At 36.2% G+C, this 19113-nt stretch overlaps 1 protein-coding gene and 1 non-coding gene across 2 annotated transcripts in view; one reads left to right on the top strand and one right to left on the bottom strand.

Moving 5' to 3' along the window:
• Positions 1-2710: 2710 nt before the first annotated feature.
• ADGRG7 (adhesion G protein-coupled receptor G7) overlaps positions 2711-19113 on the bottom strand; it is a 78524-nt gene continuing 62121 nt past the window's right edge. Inside the window, exons 14-16 of the mRNA XM_004771944.3 lie at positions 16906-17061; positions 14499-14655; positions 2711-3787 (exon numbers count right to left, since the gene is read on the bottom strand). Coding sequence (XP_004772001.1) covers positions 3527-3787; positions 14499-14655; positions 16906-17061 — 574 coding nt within the window. The 3' untranslated portion in view covers positions 2711-3526. The remainder of the gene's footprint in view (positions 3788-14498; positions 14656-16905; positions 17062-19113) is intronic.
• Positions 11014-11151, top strand: LOC123394637. Its single transcript, XR_006609390.1, has one exon. It is a non-coding gene; the product is annotated as a small nucleolar RNA SNORA8 (small nucleolar RNA).

Genomic DNA, 19113 nt, shown 5'->3' with positions numbered 1-19113 from the left:
ATCAAATGTATCATTAAAAGACTAGTAACTATAGTAAGAGGAATTCCTACAAATTTATGAGGAAAAAATAACAATAGTTCAATTGATAAATGGACAACACAAATAACCGAAAAATAAAATACCAAAGTAAACAAGTATATAAAAAATGTTTATGATACTCCAAATGTTGGTGACATTATAAATTAGTGCAATGTTTTCAAGGCATAATAATAATATATATAAGGAATGTAAACAAATGTTGATGATGTTGATCCTAATCCTTAGAGTTTACCTTAAGGAAATAATTAAAAAGGAAAAGATATATATATACCAGTTTATTATGTGTCACTGTAATATTAAAAATCAAAATAAGCTGGAAATCCAATAGAATTTAGTAAATTATATTATGCAATCAATTATTTTTAAAAACTGCATTACTGGGTAATTTAAGTGAAATCAATATAAAATTTTATCTACTGTAATTAAAGTTATTTAAATTCTAATGTATTCAAAGAGCATAAGAAAACACAGAAAAATAGCCATCTTTGATAGGGCAGGGAATTGTGAATTTTGCTTTTTTGAAAAATATACTTTTTAAATATCTTCCAAAATTGTCATAATGTACTCAGCAGTGTTTGAAAAATCCAAGTAGGAAACCATTTCCTCTCTCAGTAACTTTCCCCATCCCCCACGCTTGTCCCAGGAATGGAACTTAATCCTGGTATCTCTGTCTTGGACCTCATCAAGGAGTCAGAGACTAGAGGTCCCAAGGAGATATATTAAGGGGGCTCCACAGAGCCAGAGAACTCCAGTGGCTGTCAGGTGGATATGACACATTTGGCACTTTGGGTCCAGGTTTCCCAAACATTTGCAAAGAATGCCAAATTCTTTTGAATGAGGCAATGAGTTTGAAAACAATCTCCCTTGGTTGGTAACAACAAAAAAAGGTGGGGTGGATATATAAACTAAACTTAAAAATGGGAAGGGCAAGAGAAAAAGCAATCCAAAACTCCAACAGTTAAACAAGCAGCACTAAATTCTCAGCTTAGACCCAGGAAAGAAAATCTAAAGGTCAGGATAGTTTGTTCCCTCAAAGAAACTACGTGTGTTGCCACAAGCAGACAGGCTACGGGGCATTGTTATCACACAGAATAAATCAGAAACATGGAAAATTAGCTCCACGTAATATCATGAGAACCAGTACTCTGAGTCTCCCTTTCCTGACATTTTCTTTTTAAGTTAAATCCCCGTTTGGCTCCCATTGTCCCTGTACTTGCTCTTCAACTTCCAAAGCACCAAATAATTAATTCTTGCTTTCCTTACCCACCCCATTCAAACTCTGCTCAGACAAGGATCTAACAGGCTTATTCAGAGTAAGAGACATGATCAATGTAACTGTCCAATCTCTACCCCAGGATATCCTGCCAATGGAATCATCCCCCGTCCCTCCACATCACAGGGGGCATGGGACTCAGGCCGGCCCAATATTCCATGAACATAATGCCTGTGGGCACAAGACCAAGGACGATATGCCAGTTCTTTGGTCCTCAGCTCTTTCTGTCTCTGCTTTACTCTGTATCAAAAGGAACTGAGCCCCACAGATTCCAGACTCAACTGGCCTTCCCCAAAATGAGGTTGCAGGGCAGGAGAAAGGGGATGCCAATGGCCCATGTTCAGCCCTGTAATCCAGTTCTAGGATGGAGTCGAACACAGGACAAAGACCCTGGAAACCGGGGGAGAAAAGGAATCTTAACACATTCTTTGAACTCCTTGCTTTTGAATTCTAGACCTAAAGTTTTGTATTATATATTTTATGTTCTCAACCAGGACACTTGAGAGTAAAAGGAACTGCTTGTAATACATAAGTCAGGATAACAGGTACAAATCAGAACCGGTTCAGGCAAACTAGGACATATAGTTACCAAACCTAAAACTGGCTCAGCCTTTGGACTTGATAATTAACCGAGCCATTAAATTCTCTTTGACCCTTAACCTACTTTGAGTTGATTTCTATCACTGAACTTCCTGACCACTGCACGAGGCAAAGGTTTAAATCAATAAGAATTACTTCCAAAGTGGTAGGATTTCAGGGTAGGCAGACAAACATCAATGTCTGCTGTCTTATCCCCTATAATATGTATGTAAACTTTTCAAATTTTTGGTATAGCCATTCCAGGAAAATTATAGGGAATTTTGGTTGCTGTACTCCCAAGAAGCCTGAAAAAGTGCAAAGAAAACTAAAATCACCAAGGGAACACATATACTCCACACTCAGGCTAAAGAAAGCTCTTTGGTGATCTTTCTTTTCACTTTAAAGTGGCTCTTATTTAAAGTTTACTTCCATCCACGTATAAATTTTGGGATATAGAATAGGTCAACCACACCTTATAATTTTTCTAACCCCTATCTAGGAATATTACTATACCACTACTAAAAACACTAACCTCTGAGTTCTATCCTTTTCTTTTATATCCTTTTCCTTATACTTTTTCCCATTAACCTGTAAGGTCTCAGTTATGCCACAGATAAAATAGGCTCTCAGCTTGTCTAGGAATCCAACGGTCATTTACAACCATTTCTAGGGGAAAAAAAAAAAAAAAACCATGTTCTTTAGGGTATGGTGAGAAGGGTATGGCACAGCTCACATGGCATTTACTAGTCCCTTAGTTCAGGGCACTCATAGCACTTGCCTAGCTTGTGACAAGACAAACACCACAATTCAAAGACTGTATCTCCTAAGTTCAGTGGGAATGTTCCCCACTCTTGTAGAGGTCATTTTTTATTCAGGAAGCCATTCATAATTCAAGTATTTGGAATTCCATCAACAGATTTCTTTTTTTTTTTTTTTTTTTAAGCCGTAAGTGGTGCTTGTGACTAACTTTTCATTTTTTGAGTCTCAGTGTCTCTTCATCAATAAAAGGACCGATGTATCAAGAACCAGAAAAAAATACAGAGAGGCTTTCATAATCAGCCCATCTTTTTGGGTCTCACTGCCCACTTTTTATACAGCTAAACCCTCTGGTCACCAAACATGTTCTTTTTTGAACAGAAAAAAAAATATATCCCTTTCCAGAGGTTAAACTGGTGCAAAATCCTGAAGCAGAAATAAAAGTATAAGCACATACAAATTAAGATAGTCACAGATCAAAAGTATTACATATATAAGCAACTCCCTGCAGGGTTCATTAAGAGTCATTTTGTTCTGGAAGATACATTTTTCTCCTCATGTTTTTTTTAGGAAATTGTAAAAGAATTTGTTTTATCAAAGTTTGTCACATTTATGATATAAGTAACAATGATATTTTGAATTATCTTGAATGCTGGGTGGAATTCAGGTGAGACTCTATTGAATAATAGAAAAAAAACTACCAAATCCGTTATCTCTGATGATAACAAACAACAGGTCTTACCTGATTCTTAGCCTTGAGCAAAATATATTGAGGGAGACTTTCTGGGAGGACTGAGTAATAAAGGAAAGAAAAAGAATAAGCAAAACTTAACATGAGTTATGCAAAAAGAGGATTACAAAAGGTACTAATTTCACTGTCTAGGTGCTTGAGTCAGCTTGGTCACTTTCGGAGGGTATCATTTGCTCCATAATAACAGATGGCTCCAGCAGCGTAAAGCGTTCATTCAGGGCTGGAAAGGACCTGAGCATGTTATACATCCTCACACGCAGCCTCAGTGGGGTCACTGACGGCAGCAGCTTCACCCTCCCGGTGGACTCTGACAGCGACCTCAACACTTTGGAAGCTTCACTCTGGAAGATTTTTGTTTTGACAGTGTAGAGGATAAAAATTTGCAATCCCTGGCAGATAGAATAAAAGGTTAATGTTAGATCAGATTGAAATATAGAATCAGGGAAGAGATTTATTTAACTGTGCCACCCACCCTTCTCATCATGCACAACTCCTCAGCTAGAGTTTGCACCGGCAGCGGCTGAGCACTTGATTGTCTCAGAGGGCTGAGGTGAGATTCTTCTCCTATGGAAAGTGCTACATGTACGCAGTAGAGTTCGAAGACCTTTATTCGGATCCCAGTTCACCACATCTTGGCTGTCTCACTAAGAGGCTCTTTCTCTTCTTGACACCAAATGGGTGTTCCTACAATTCAGCTGAATTCTGACACTAGAAACCCAGAGATAGTGTCAGATTCTACAGGTTAAGGCTCAGTCTTACAACTGCCTTCACTTCAGATACTAGTCAGAAATATCTGGTCCCCACATTACCCACACTTCTGTCTGACTTGACTACAAAATCAGGAGTTCCCACAACCCACCTCGCGGCTTCAGGTTTGATAATTCACTAGAACTACTAAAAAAACTCAGGAAAGATCTTTACCTGCTATTACCTGTTTATTATAGAGGATACAACTCAGGGACCATCAAACAGAAGAGATCCTAGAGCAAGGCACAGACGAAGGGGGACCACCATCCCAGCTCTTCAATATGTTCACCAACCTGGAAGCTCTCCAAACCCTTCATTTAGGGGTTTTTACAGAGGTTCCATTATATGGTTTTGGTAATTATATCATTAGCCATTGGTGACTGACTCAATCTCCTGCCCCTCTCCCCTTCCTAGAGGTGGCGTTGAAATTTCCAAGCTTCTAATCCAGGTTTGGTCTTTCTGGTAACAAGCCTCCAGCCTGAAGCTATCTAGTGACCTCAGCCACCAGTCATTCATTAGTATACAAAAGACACTCATATCGCTCCACAGATTCCTCGAATTTTGGGAGCTGTGTGCCAGGAACTGAGGACAAAGACCAAATATTTATGTTTTAGTATACCATAGTAACTTTACTTTTTTCCTCACATCTTTTATCTTCAATTTCTGAAGGAGGCAGATGGACTGTGGGTCACTTAATACTTCTTCCAGTTCTAACATTCTATGCTTGTACAGTACTTGGTATTTTGGCAAAATAACTAAAAATTTGGTGCATTTAAGAACAAAACAAAAATTGTAAGTACTTCTATTCATTGTTTTTCTGTCCTTTATATACAAAGATCAAATGTGCATGAGAAATTAATCCACAAAAGCTGAATACATTTTTTGTACACGTTTAAAATGAAAATTGCCATTTAATGAAGTCTTACTGGTATCAGACACTGCTTGTCATTTAATCCCCATCATTTAATCCCCAATCCCCATCATTTAATCTTTCTCATTTACTCCTTCGTCTCAGGTCATGATCCCAGCATTCTGGAATCGAGTCCCCACTAGGTTCCTTCTTCAGTGGGATGCCTGCTTCTCCCTCTCCCTCTGCCTACCGCTCCCCCTCTTTCTCTCTCAAATAAATAAAATCTTTTAAATAAACAAACAAATAAATAAATAAATAAAAATTTTTTAAAAGATATTATCATTGGGAAAGCTGGGGGAAAAAATACCTGGGAACTCTATATTATTTTTGCAACTTCCTGTTTTAAACTATTTGAAAATAAAATGTTACTTTTGAAAGACCCCTCCCCCAGAAAGCCCCCTCCCCTAGAAGATAGATAGGATAACTAACCGCTTGTTTGCTTTTCTGTGAACCGCTGGCTTTTAGGTGTAGATTAGGTTATTAATTGCGTGATTAATCGCTCTCTTGCCCTTGTGTAACTGCTTGGCTTATAGAAATAATGGAGACGCCATGATGGCGTTCCTCCCTTCCCCCTTCTTGTTCCCCTCTCCCGCCTCTCCCTTCGCGCGCGCAGGCCCTCATAACCAATCAGCTTGTTCCCCCTTCCCGCCGCTCTCTTCCCGCCTGCGGGTCCTCAGAGCCAATCAGCAAAACCCAAGTATGCCTTTTTCAAAAGTTCAAATCGTCCACCAATCAGTTGCACCCCACCCAAAACTTGTTTGTACCTTCCTATAAAAGACCCCGCTTCACTCCGGTCGGTGTGCTCGGTTAGCTGGAGCTGCCGAACACCCGCCGGTACCTGCGCAACAATAAACCTCTTGCTGATTGCATCCAGTGGCAGTGTTGGATTCTTGGGTAAGGGGATCCACGGGTCTTTCACTTTAAAAAATCCATAATGTCTCCAGATTAACATCTCTAGGGCCCAAGCCTTATAGGAACTATTTCTAGAATCATATGCTCTGAATACTGTTGTAGAAGACTCTGAGACTCTGGTAAGATAACGTAAAGACCCTGTAACTTTAACTAATAAAATCAGTACATATTGACAAGAGATGGACCAGTTCTCTGATCAAAAACAGGAAGATTAACTTGATCATTATCCAACAGGTGGGATTTACTTCTCTGATGAAGGTCTTGATGACGCAAAGAAGGATAGATAGGACATAGGTTTCAGAAGGGCAAAAGTGGTCACTGGCCATCCTGATTGTTCAAGGGAAAGAGATTTATTTTGAGGACATGAGAAACCTGGTACTCTTTGTGGAGTACACTCTTTCATTTTTAATTCTAAAGCAAAGACAGACTGGATAAAATTTCCGGTTGTGCAACTATTAAAAAAAGACCTACACCATGGAGAATTCATAAAGACACCATCATGTGAAACTGTGTGAGTGGAATCCCAATACTTCTATACTCCCTAGAATCCCAAAGATGTTATAGAAAAACACAAAATGTATGGATCAAACTAATTCTTTTTAAGCAGTATCTATAGCACTTAGTAAATGTCTGTTAGAATTATAGCATTCTAAATCTAGAAGGAGCCTTACATATAAACTAGTCACCTTAGTGTACATAAAAATCAAATCCTTGTTTAAAGTGAAAATTTCTAGCTCTTAGCCCATAGATTGTGACTGACTAGGTAAGGGGTGAGGCCCAGGAATAATTCTCACGTAGACAATAATATTCAGATCCACAGCACCAACTTTAACAACCCCCCTCCATTTTATATTTTACATAGTTCACTCAGAGAGGTTGTAAGACTTCCCTAAAAACATATAATCATTGATTATATGTTATATGAATCATTAATTCATAGTAAAATGAACAAAGCTAGAATTAAAACTGGAAGACAGCCTGACTCTCCTTTTAGCCCAGTGCTCTTGCCATATGACCATGCTCAATTTTACCAGATAGTACTAACATTTTGTAATGAGCCTCTATTTTATAATGTGCCCTTCATATGCATGGAGGACAGAATATCCTTGATTATACTTCCTTCCAGGTACTTTTTTTAATTCTTCATCACTCTAGGATACAAACCCATGAGTCACTGGCAATCCAGACTAAGATTATCCTATTTATTTCCCTTCTGGGGAGTTTCCATTATGTGTTAACAACAGAGAAACACTGCCTTATATTCATTTAAATTATTTACATTTAGTGGCAGGTACACATCCATTGCTTGAGGCAGTAATTCTCAAAAGACACTGGAATGGGGCACCAGGAATAGAGGGTGAGGTGCTTAGAAATGTTAAATGAGGCAGTTACAATTTAAACAGCCAAGCTGCTCCCACACCTGGCTAGACAGACTCCTAGATATTTGTGGTCCAATCAAATTCATCTAATGCTTTCCAGTAGTTTCCATTTTGTATCAAAGACTTGTCTCCTCAGTGATATTTGACCAGGGCCAGAAACAACCAACCTGATACCAACTTCCCACAGTGGTTACTACTCTCAGTGACAACAAGACTATCATCAAACACTGCAGTTTCGTCACAAAATATTAGACAAGTATAGCCCATCCTGATATCAAACAAGATGTTATCTACAATGCAAGATACACAGGAACATATTTCTTGCATGAGAGAACTGGAAATCTAGTTAAGGAAATGAAACTGGAATGCATAAAAAGTTAACTTCTGAGTACAAGAAGAAAGGGGACAAATGAACTTACAAAACTATAATAATTTTATTTAATTTGATAAATTATATTTATTGATTTAATTCATAGTAAAATGAACAAAGCTAGAATTAAAGTTATACTTCAAGGGTTTAAAGCCCATAAATGAATAATCTATGTGGATTATACCAATGTCAGTTTCCTGGGTTTGACAGTGTATTATAGTTACATAAGACGTTATTGTTGCAATAGCTGAGTGAAGAGTACATAAGAACTCTCTGTACTATTTTTGCAACACGCTAGGAGTCCAGAATTATTTTTTTTTAATTTTAAGGAATTGTGTAAGAATGGGAAGAATAAAAAACAAAAGAATTTTGACCTTTTTACACAACATAAAATCTCAGTAAGTCTACAGAATTTCAATAAAAAAAGATTACTGACAATAATTAAATTCCAGCCTAATTTGTGGTTTATGTATCATGGTACCTAAAGAAAAATTACCAGGGAGGAAAGTCCTCATTAATATTTACCAGCTTCCTCTAAAGAATTACTCAAAAATATACCAGTGAGAGATTCATTAAGATTAAAAAGTCAAAATAACAGGACATTCCAATATAAAAAGACTAGCAAAAGGCATTGAGACTATTGAAGCATAATAAATTGTAGTTGAATGTGTCAATTATACTTTGATAAAAAAAATTTTTAAAGAAAAGAAAATATAATTGAGATAATTATCAAATATAATCAAAGTATTACAAATATCTCTTGAATTAAAATAATGTACACACTCTTATTTAATAGTTGCAGAGCAAATTTTAAGTTGTACCAATAAAATCAAGAGACAGGAAGCAGCTATACTGTGTTAATGTTTTTACCTTAAAAAAGGAGGAATCAACATACATTGTTTTATTCTGGAAATTGAAAATTGTATCTTACAAAGCTATAGTAATGTTTTATAAACAAAGATAATAATTAACAGAATGGAAATGTCCTAATAATTAGAGAAGTTTAAGTAAAAGCATACATAATTTTTGTAGCTATATATATATATATATAATTTAGGAAGAAATGGATTGATGTGAAAAAAGAAAATAAGATGACAGAATTGTGGAGGCCAAGAAAAACAAGGCTGTACCCATCTGGAGTCTACCCCTGACATAAGTACAGCCATCTTGGCAAAGCAGAGGCTGGCACCTTGCAACCCCTCTCCAACCCCTCCCCTCCTCTCGGTAGTAAGTGTGACATTCCTAGGCCACCCCTGGCTGCCCTGGGGGAAAAGCAAATAGTTAATTTGCAGAGATCACAATCCTGCAAGACCGGAGTCTCCTTCCATTTACCAGTGTCCTAGAGATTTACAACAAAGAAGCTATCTTAACAATAGCACAATTTCCAGAGGCAAATAACTCAGTTCCTCAAGCCCTAAATAAAGTTAAATTTCTCCTAACCTAAATCTCACTAACAAGAACACTTGATCAGATAAATGTGAAACTTTATTTCTAAACCTCCAAGATAGTGTCAGTGATCATTCCCAAGCATATGACCCACTGATATACATCTAAAGGGTCTCATGAGAAGATTTTTATCATTGGTAATGAATAACCTTTCCCCCAAACAACAGCTAGCCCCTCAAGATCCTAGAGACCTCGCTTCCAAAATTCCTCAGAGACTTACATCATCCATAACCCCCTTTGTCCTCACCTACCACCGAGTCCACCCCTACTCTGCCTTTAAAAACTCTCACTGTAATCTGGCTGGGGGTCCTAGTCCCTATTCCGCTGTGTCAGGCATACTTGGGCCCAAGCTTAAGCTTGTCAAATAAACCCTCATGTGATTGTATCAGTGTTGGCTCCTTCGTGGTCTCTCTGATGTGAAAACTCAGGCATAACAAGAATAAGATCAAACATATTAGTTTTGATGGCTAAAATTCAACTAAATAGCTAAAAGTTTAAGTTTTTTTAATAAAATGAAAAAACAATGAGAAAATTATTTTAAAATACAAATCTAAATATATGGGATCTAAAAAGAGGTAAAACAAAATCAAAGTGATAAAGAAAGCTTCAAGATAAAAAAAACTTGTTTAAATAGATAAGATCAAAGAAAAACAAATCTGAAGTTGCTGCATTAATATATGGAAAATCAGATTTCAAGACAAAAGGGACCAAAAGTGACTTGTTATAATGATGAAAGATGTAATATACCAGAAATATACAATATCCATAAATTTCTAGGAACATGATAATACAGCATTAAATTGTATAAAGACAAACGGTAAGACTCTATATACAGAAGAAAAAGTCTTTGTAGTGTTTTTTGTCAGACTAAAAGCCATTATTCACCATGAGAGGAGGCACAGAGTTAAGAAGCAAAGAGAGAAATTCTGATTTCAAGATAAGTCTTTCAAAAATGCATACTTGTTTTATCTTAGAGTTTGACATTCTCCATGCATATACACAAACAAAAATCCCCTAAGGTCAAACAGGATTATCTTCATTTTAATCTCACATTTTTGTTCATTCATGTCACTATTTTTGCCATGAAAAAAATTAGAAGGTGACCAGAATCCTTAGTCTAAATGTTCTGCTTCTTAGAATAAATGCCCCTAATATATTAATAGAATAGGTTACAAAAAAGAAAAAGAATATAAATCTGCATTTCCTATTGTTTTTTAAGATTTTATTTATTTATTTGACAGAAAGAGATCACAAGTAGATGGAGAGGCAGGCAGAGAGAGAGATAGAGGGAAGCAGGCTCCCCGCTGAGCAGAGAGCCCGATGCGGGACTCAGTCCCAGGACCCTGAGATCATGACCTGAGCCGAAGGCAGCGGCTTAACCCACTGAGCCACCCAGGTGCCCCATGCATTTCCTATTTTAAAACAAAATAAGAATGGAATATTTTTTAAACACTGATATTTGAGATAAGACTCGAGGAATAAAAAGACCTTCAGTCTTATGTATAATATTACAAAAACAACTTCATAAGGTTCTGCTCTTCAAATCAACCCTCTTGCAGATAGCAACTATAAACTTTAGACAAAATATTTTTTAAGACCTACCTGAATACACTGCAGAACAACTAAAAGCAGTCTGAAACTGGAAGGAGAATCTAGGAGTTGGAATTTGGGAAAAAGGGAACTGTAACTGGGTAGGATTCCTGTTTTGTTTTATTTTTAATATCTTTTAGCCAGAAAGCACAGTCTGATCACCCCACATAGGGTGAATAAACCTGGAATTAAAAGGCTGTCTTACTAGGTTGAAGAACTGGAAAACAGGGTTTAGGGAAACTATAGAATCTGAAAAATAATCACACTGCATGGTATCTGCCCTTAGCAGCTCATTCCTGCTGGGTGTTCAAAGGACAGTGCAATAGAAACTCAGTATCTGGCATCGTTGGTTTTCTTGGCTTCATGCATGTTAAACCTGGTATTTTTATTGAAACAGTATTCTTAACGGTTTTTCATACTGCTCATCTTGAGATAATTTTCAAGAGGAAGTAATGCTTCTCCTTTTCTAGGGTGTTTGAAATTTAGAACCAGGCAGATCCACACTCAGACCCTAAACAGGGCCCTGAAGTAAAGACATTGGATCCCAAAGATTACAGGTAGGGAGTTCTTAAAGTATGTCCATATTCAAATGGAGATGCAAGAAACCCAGCTGAAAGAACTCTGGAGTGACAGTGACAACTGTGAATTGATCAAGTTCTTTTTAAAAGGGCTGTTTTGAAGATTATGATTCTAACTTTGGAGGAACTATGGTGATGAGCAGTGACTGGCAGTGGAAGGAATCACATGTAAAAACTCCTTAAATAAAAATGTATTGGCTTAAAAAAAAAAAAAGAATCTGAAAAATAAGTAAGAATATTCAGAATATCCAGGAGGAAACAGAGAGGGGGGAGCTCCAGATTCTGCTTATAAATTCTGCCCAAATCTCTAACTGACCTCTGAACTATAAATGCATGGAGTGAAGTCTAAGAAGCATGTCTGAGACTAAAATAACTAAGCAGAGATTTCCACTGCTGTCTTTCCTAGGAGATATAGTTTTCAGTTTTAGTCCAGCTAAATTAATTATATGCTAACGCCACTCTTGGTGGGAATAAAACAGAATGAAGAGTTGCTACAGTGTATTATTTAAAATGTCCAGGAAACAACCAAAATTACTAGACATATGAAGAAACAGGAAAACATGGCTCATACTAAAGAAACAGGAAAACATGGCTCATACTAACCAAAAAGGCAAACAATGGAGATTGACTAAAATAACCCAGATGTCAGAGTTGGCAGACAAGGATTTTAAAGTTTTATGCATAGTGTGGTAAAAAAAAAATGTACTCATAATGAGCCAAAATTAGGAAATATCAGCAAAATAAAATCTATGAAAAATAATAGGATAAAAACTGTGAAACTAAAAAAGTACAATATCTGAAATAAAAATCACTGGATAGAGTTAACAGCAGACTGGAAATGACTAAAGGTAAAATAAATATCCTTGAAGATGGATCACTATGATAATCCAATCTGATGACTAGCAAGAAGGAATGAGAAAGAATAAACAGCTCTGAGACCTGCGGAAAAATATCAAATGGTCCAACATACATATAAATAAAGTCCCCAAAAAAGAGAAAAGTAAAAGAACAGGATAGGAAAAACTATTTGAAGAAATAAAGATTAAAAAATTCCTCAAATTTGGTGAAAGATATTAAAGAAGATTCTGGGAACTCAGCAACCCCAAGCAGAATAAATGCAAAGGAAAATGCTAAAAATCAAAGATAAAGATAAAATCTTGAAAGCAACCAAAGGAAATAATTCATTACATACAGGGGGAAAAGAATATGAAACATTCAGGATGTCTCATCAGAAACTGGAGCAAGTTTGTGAAATGACTTCATAACACTAAAAGGGGAAAAAAAACTATCAACCCATTATTCCATTTTCATGATAATATCCTTCAAAAATGAAAGTAAACAGAGGAATAAAGAACTAGAATAACAACAGAAGACAAATAGTAAAATGGTAGATATAAATCACCCATATTAATAATCACATCAGCTTTAAATGTACTAAACACTATAATTAAAAGACAGAGATTGTCAGAATGAACAAAGGGGTAAGACCTGCCTATTTGCTATGTACCAGATACATACTTTATTTTTTTTTAAGATTTTATTTATTTATTTGACAGACAGAGATCACAAGTAGACAGAGAGACAGGCAGAGAGAGATGGAGAAGCAGGCTCCCTGCTGAGCAGAGAGCCCATTGCGGGGCTCGATCCGAGAACTCCGGGATCATGACCTGAGCTGAAGGCAGAAGTTTTAACCCATTGAGCCACCCAGGAGCCCCCAGATACATACTTTAAATGTAAAAGCACAAGTTGAAAGTGAATGAATTTAAAAAATATATACAATTCAGCCAAAATGCATAAGAAGGTTGGAGATCAGATAAAATAGACTTTATGACAAAGAGTACTCAGAGTTAAAGAGGAACATTTCCAAAGGATAAATGGCCAATTTACTCAGAAGATATCACAACCATAAATGTATATGGATATATTAGCAGAACTTCAAAATGTATGCAGCAAAAATTGATAGAATTAAAGGGAAAATAGACAAATTCACAATCACAGTTAGAGATATTAATACTCCTCTTTCAGCAATTGAGAGAAACAGACAAAAATATTGGTAAGGATAGAAAATCTGTACATTACTAACAATCACTTTGACCCTACTGACATTTTTAGAACACTACACACAACAACTGCAGAATGCACATTCTTTCCAAGGATAAATACTTTAACAAGATATACCAATTCATGGCCACAAAGCAATTATCAATAAATTTAAAAGAAATGAAATAAAACATTCACACACAACTTACCAACACTGAATAACAAAGTAACAGAAAAACTGAACAGACCAATAAAAAGTTTGGAGATTGAATAAGTAATCATAAACCTCCGGATAACGAAAAGCCCAGGATCAGATTACTTCACAGGTGAATTCCAACAAGAATTTAAAAAATAATTAATACCAATTCTTCTCAAACTCTTTCAAAAAGACTGAAGAGGACGGAACACTTCCAAACTCGTTTTATAAGGTCAGCATTACCCTGATACCAAGCTAGACAAGAATACTACAGAAAAGAAAATTTCAGGCCAGTATCCCTGATGAATGTAAATGCTTAAATCCTCAACAATTACGTGAGGTGATGGATGTATTAATTATTTTGATCTTGGTAATCATTCCGTAATATATATGTATATCAAATTGTCATATTATACACTTTAAATATATACAATTGTATCTGCCAATTAGTCCCAATTGTTCCTCAATAAAGTTTTTTTAAGATAAATGACATAATCTTATAAAAATTTAAAAAGAGAGATAAAGAAAAAAATTCAGCCAACCCCACAAGGGTCTAAGCTCCAACAGTAACCGTAACATTATCCATATCAACCATATCAACTACGGTGAGGAGCTGCCATGAACCTATTACATGGGAGAAAAGGAATCAGGAGGTGTTTGCCAAGCCAGTTGCTGGACAAAACCTCTTCTGCTAAGAGAAGAGAGACTAATGTGGTCTAACCATACTGTAATTATATTCTATGAACTGTGCCCATGAACTGTACCTTATGAGATAAGTCATAAAGAGCTTTCTTTCCTCTTCAAAATGTATTGAAAATAATCTCCTAAAGGTATCCAAGCAATGACCTTTAAAGTCACCATTAGTTTAGTCCAGGGTAATATCATCCCTACCACTGCATGATCTGCTACCTTCAGACTAATCCACACCATACCTGAGTAGTGTTGAAAAGGCAGAACATGTAGCTGAAGATATTCCTGACGTCATCATTACCAATCAGCATAAAGTATGCCAGAATCCAGGTAACTCCAAAAACAACTGTAATAGATAACGTACTAAGAATCTTCTTTAGGAATGAAACCTTTTTTGTGCTAGGTAAGAGAAAGCAAGAAATAAAACATGGTTTTATTTATTAATATCATTTTACTTATTAATATGTGTTACCCTCTAATTGTGAATATTCAGATGGCCATATATACTATTTAACAATATTATGCATTAGGTAGAAAACCATGTTAGACCTACAACTGGGTAAAATCTGATTTAGCAAGCTTCATTAAGGAATACAGTGATACTTGCTTAAAAGCTCAGGCATAAACAGTCCTTTACATTCTACTGCAAGCAAGTACCACACACACACACACACACACACGCACAAATCAATGTTTTCTTTGGAAAGGAATTTTTTCTTGGTGATCAGTCAGTGAGAACTCCTTTTCTGGGCATCTGGGACCTTGCCATGTTGTAGGTTGATATGAGAATGAAAGGTTATTAAGATATAGAAATGTAGGAATCTGAACTCAGCCACATGACTTACCAATGGGATCTTAGCAATTATTGGCACAAGCAGAAGCTTGAAAGCATTTTTCTCAGTAGAGCTGGCCTTTTTTTATTGTTCTTTGGCACCCTGACACCACTATATTGAGAAGCCTGTACTGGCCTTATTGTTGATGAAAGACTACACAGAACAGAGATTAGCTTTCCCAAATGAGCAGCTTCTACTCAAAATCAATCACCCAACCACCACCAGACACAAAAATAAGTCATCTAAGACCGTCCATCCATAATCAAGTCTGTGAAGAAAAGAACAAGTACCTGACCAACACTCACACTTACAGCAAATAATAAATATTTGTCACTTTGAGCCAGTAAGTTCTGGGGTGGTTTACTATGCAACAAAAGCTAATTGATACATGAAAGATAATTTGTTAAACAATTAACTTGTAACCTGCTTTTTACTGTGACTAAGCCAATTTAAGAACCACGAACCGTCAGCCAAAATCTAGAAATACAAATCTGTTGCTGTCTGTGGCCAAAATGATACTGTTTTGTATAAAGGAAATATAACTTACTCTGCAATTAGGCTAAGAAGATTTTACCAAGATGTTTCTGCACTGCTAATAAAACAAAGGTTTGAATGATTATCAGTGATAGTCTTTTCCCCCACATTTTCCCTCAATATGGATTACCGTTCATATCGGAAAGATGATACTCACTCTTGATCAGTAAAGCACACAGTTAAGATGATATTCCCACTAATGTCAGTTGTTTTCACCCAACTGCTCATACCAAATGAATCCACTTGGTGACCAACAAAGCTCACAGATGTGCTTATAATAAATGTACTGGGAGTAAATGGAGTCTTATAAAATTAAACCTGGATTCATGGCCTCATTAACACCGTGTTCTAACCAATTGTGATGTTGAAGGTATGGATAAGGAGAGTATACCTGTTTAATAGTTTCTGTTCTTTACCTCTCCATGGAAAGCTTTTTGTTTACCAGGTACAACAATGAAAAGGCTTATTGAGGTCAGGAAGGTTATAGTAAGAAGAACACATGGGAACTGATAGACCAGAGTACACATGTCCCACCTGAGGATATGTGGACACAAAGTTGCCAGATGTTCCAATTTTTTCAAGAGAAAATATAATTTTTAAATCTCCCAATTTTTATGTTTTAAACTAATTTTAAAAAGTAAAGCCACTATCAGATTCAAGAAACACATGCAGGGGCACCTGGGTGGCTCAGTGGGTTAAAGCCTCTGCCTTAGGCTCAGGTCATAATCCCAGGGTCCTGGGATCGAGCCCCACATCGGGCTCTCTGCTCTGCAGGGAACCTGCTTTCTCCCCTCTCTCTGCCTGCCTCTCTGCCTACTTGTGATTTCTCTCTCTCTGTCAAATAAATAAAATCTTTAAAAAAAAAAAAAAAAGAAAAGAAAAGAAACACTTGCAAAATATAACCTGAAGCTACTAGTTTGTAAAATGAAATGCAGTTACCAGCATCTTCTCACAATCTTCTCATTTCCTTAATGATTCAAATCTGATTTCTTGCATATTTGGGATTGGGGGAGAAATTTTCTTTTTTTGAAGTCTTTGGATTTAGTTTTTAGTTGGGCTTATACAGCACTGAAGAGTGTTAATGCAGTTCCATATTATTGGAAGATGAGAAGATTTACTTTCTGAGACAAAATTTAAAAGAAAATCCACCCTGCAAACCACATATCCTTGTCATTGTCCCAGAAGTCTGAAGACTCTTTTAGAATCTGTGGATGCATTGTGGTGGTATATTATGTACTGTATGAAGAATGCCTGAGAGCATCCCACTAATGGGTAATCTTACCTTGTCAGATTCTGGTTAGTCTTCCATATCACTTTGACTATAATGATAATAAATATAACAATATTGTTGATGAGGATAATGGTGACAGGCATCATGAATGACCACAACAATGAGCTTGTTATAAGACCGTCGTTTCCTGAAACTGCTAGCCAGCAGCTATGAGGAGAAAAAAATGATTTTAGTAGATTAAAAAAGTTATACATACTGATTCTCTGGGCTATTAACGTTACTGAGAGAACTGCTAAAACCCAATAGCTCTTTGCATTCTATATATTTGAAATGACTTTCAAGAATTCATCCACTAGGGAAAAAAAAAAAAGAAATACTTAGTTCTACCATATTTCCTGATATATGGGCTAGTGAAAAGAAAATACTTTTAAATCAGGCAGTCCCAAATGTAAATGTCATTCTGTCACTCACTAGGTGTCTGACTTCAGGCAAGTTACTGTTTTCGCTCATTTGTGAACATGTAGCACATCTAGGTGACTCAAAATTTTAAAGGTACAAGTCATCATAGAGATACCACTCTCCCTGTAACTATCCCTCCGTACGACTATGCCTCGTCACCTAGTTTCTATCACCAGTGCTAATCAATGTCTCTTGTGTATTCCTCTGGATTTAGGTTATGCATATGCTAGTGAATATTTTTTTCTGATTTTTAAACAAATAATAACATATTGTACTTTTATCACTTAACAACGTATCTTGAAGATCACTCTAGATGTGATTATAAAGACTGTCATTTTTTTCTATATAGCTGAATACTACTCCATTATTTTTTTTGGTTATTTACATAGTCACTTATTCATGGGCATTTTTAAAGTTTAACGCTTAAGAATATTTTAATAGTTATTTAACCTCACTGCATCTGTTTTGAGGTTTTTGTTGTTATTGTTGCAAATGGTTTGGGTGGTATTTTGGATTTTTTTTTCCTCATCAGTAAAGTATAGTAATCACTTCTTGGCATTGTCACAAGAATGAATTAATCTATTTGGTAAGTATTAACAGGATACATGCTATGTGATATCTAGTTCTAGATATCAGATATTAGCAGTGAATAACAACAACAACAAAAATCCAAAAATTTCTTCTTTGTGACATGATGCTGTATATAGAAAACCCTAAAGACCTCCATACTGTTTTCCACAGTGACTGCTCCAATTTGCATTCCCACCAACAATGCAAGAGGGTTCTCTTTTCTCTGCATCTTTGCCAATGCTTGTTGTTTCTTGTGTTTTGTTTTAGCCATTCTGACAGGTGTAAGGTGATATCATTGTAGTTTTGATTTCTATTTCCCTAATGATGAGTGATGTTGAACATCTTTTCAAAGTATCTATTTGCTATCTGGATGTCTTCTTTGGAAAAATGTCTATTCATGTCTTCTGCCCATTATTTAATTATCTATCTTGAGTTTTGGAATTATTAGTCTTGCTAGATGCAGGGATAATAGAAGAGCACATGTAAAAGTAAGAAATCGGCTTAGGAGTTTATTACAATAATCTGGTGGCTTGGGTGAGAAGAGGAAATGTTGGGAAAGAGTCTGATTCCACATATATGCAAAAGTAAAGCAATGGATTTATTTCTAGGTTAGATGTGAGATGAAGGAAGATTAAGGCTGATTCCAAATCCTTTGACCTGAGTACTGGGAAGGACAGAACTACCATTAACTAAAATAGGAAACATGATAAGAAGAGCAAGTTTGGGAGGGAAGACCACAAGATGTCCCATTAGACACCCCAGTGCCAGTATCAGGCGAGCATTTGGGTATTAACAAAATGACATGAGAAGCCCTGGCATGTATTTGGCATTCAATTAATGTATGTTTTCTTTCCTTGCAGGTATAACAGTATTATTATACACATCAAAGGATTTCTACATTGTCTTGTATTGGAATGTTGTTACAATTTAAATTATTTGAAATCATATTTCTAATCTGAATGACCTAGAAGGAAACCCGGAAGTTCAAATCTCTATAATGAAATAAAAAGTAAAAAGGAATGCCTATACTCTATTAACAGACAGAATAGGTGTATCCTTAAATAAAATGGTGAGAGCTAGTGAGTTTATCTTCAGGACTTCTGGCATTCTTTTCATTGCTAACTGGAGAACAACCTTCCTGTCATTCTCCATTCTGCCATCTCCTACACAGAAGAAATGGGAGGGCACTTGATGAGAATTTAAAGAAATCCTTCTGAGAAGTACTTTCAG

This window comes from Mustela putorius, unplaced genomic scaffold (assembly GCF_011764305.1).
Source record: "Mustela putorius furo isolate JIRA1106 unplaced genomic scaffold, ASM1176430v1.1 tig00003834_pilon_pilon_pilon, whole genome shotgun sequence".
Classification (NCBI taxonomy): domain Eukaryota; kingdom Metazoa; phylum Chordata; class Mammalia; order Carnivora; family Mustelidae; genus Mustela; species Mustela putorius.
This window is presented reverse-complemented; position numbering and strand designations above follow the sequence as displayed.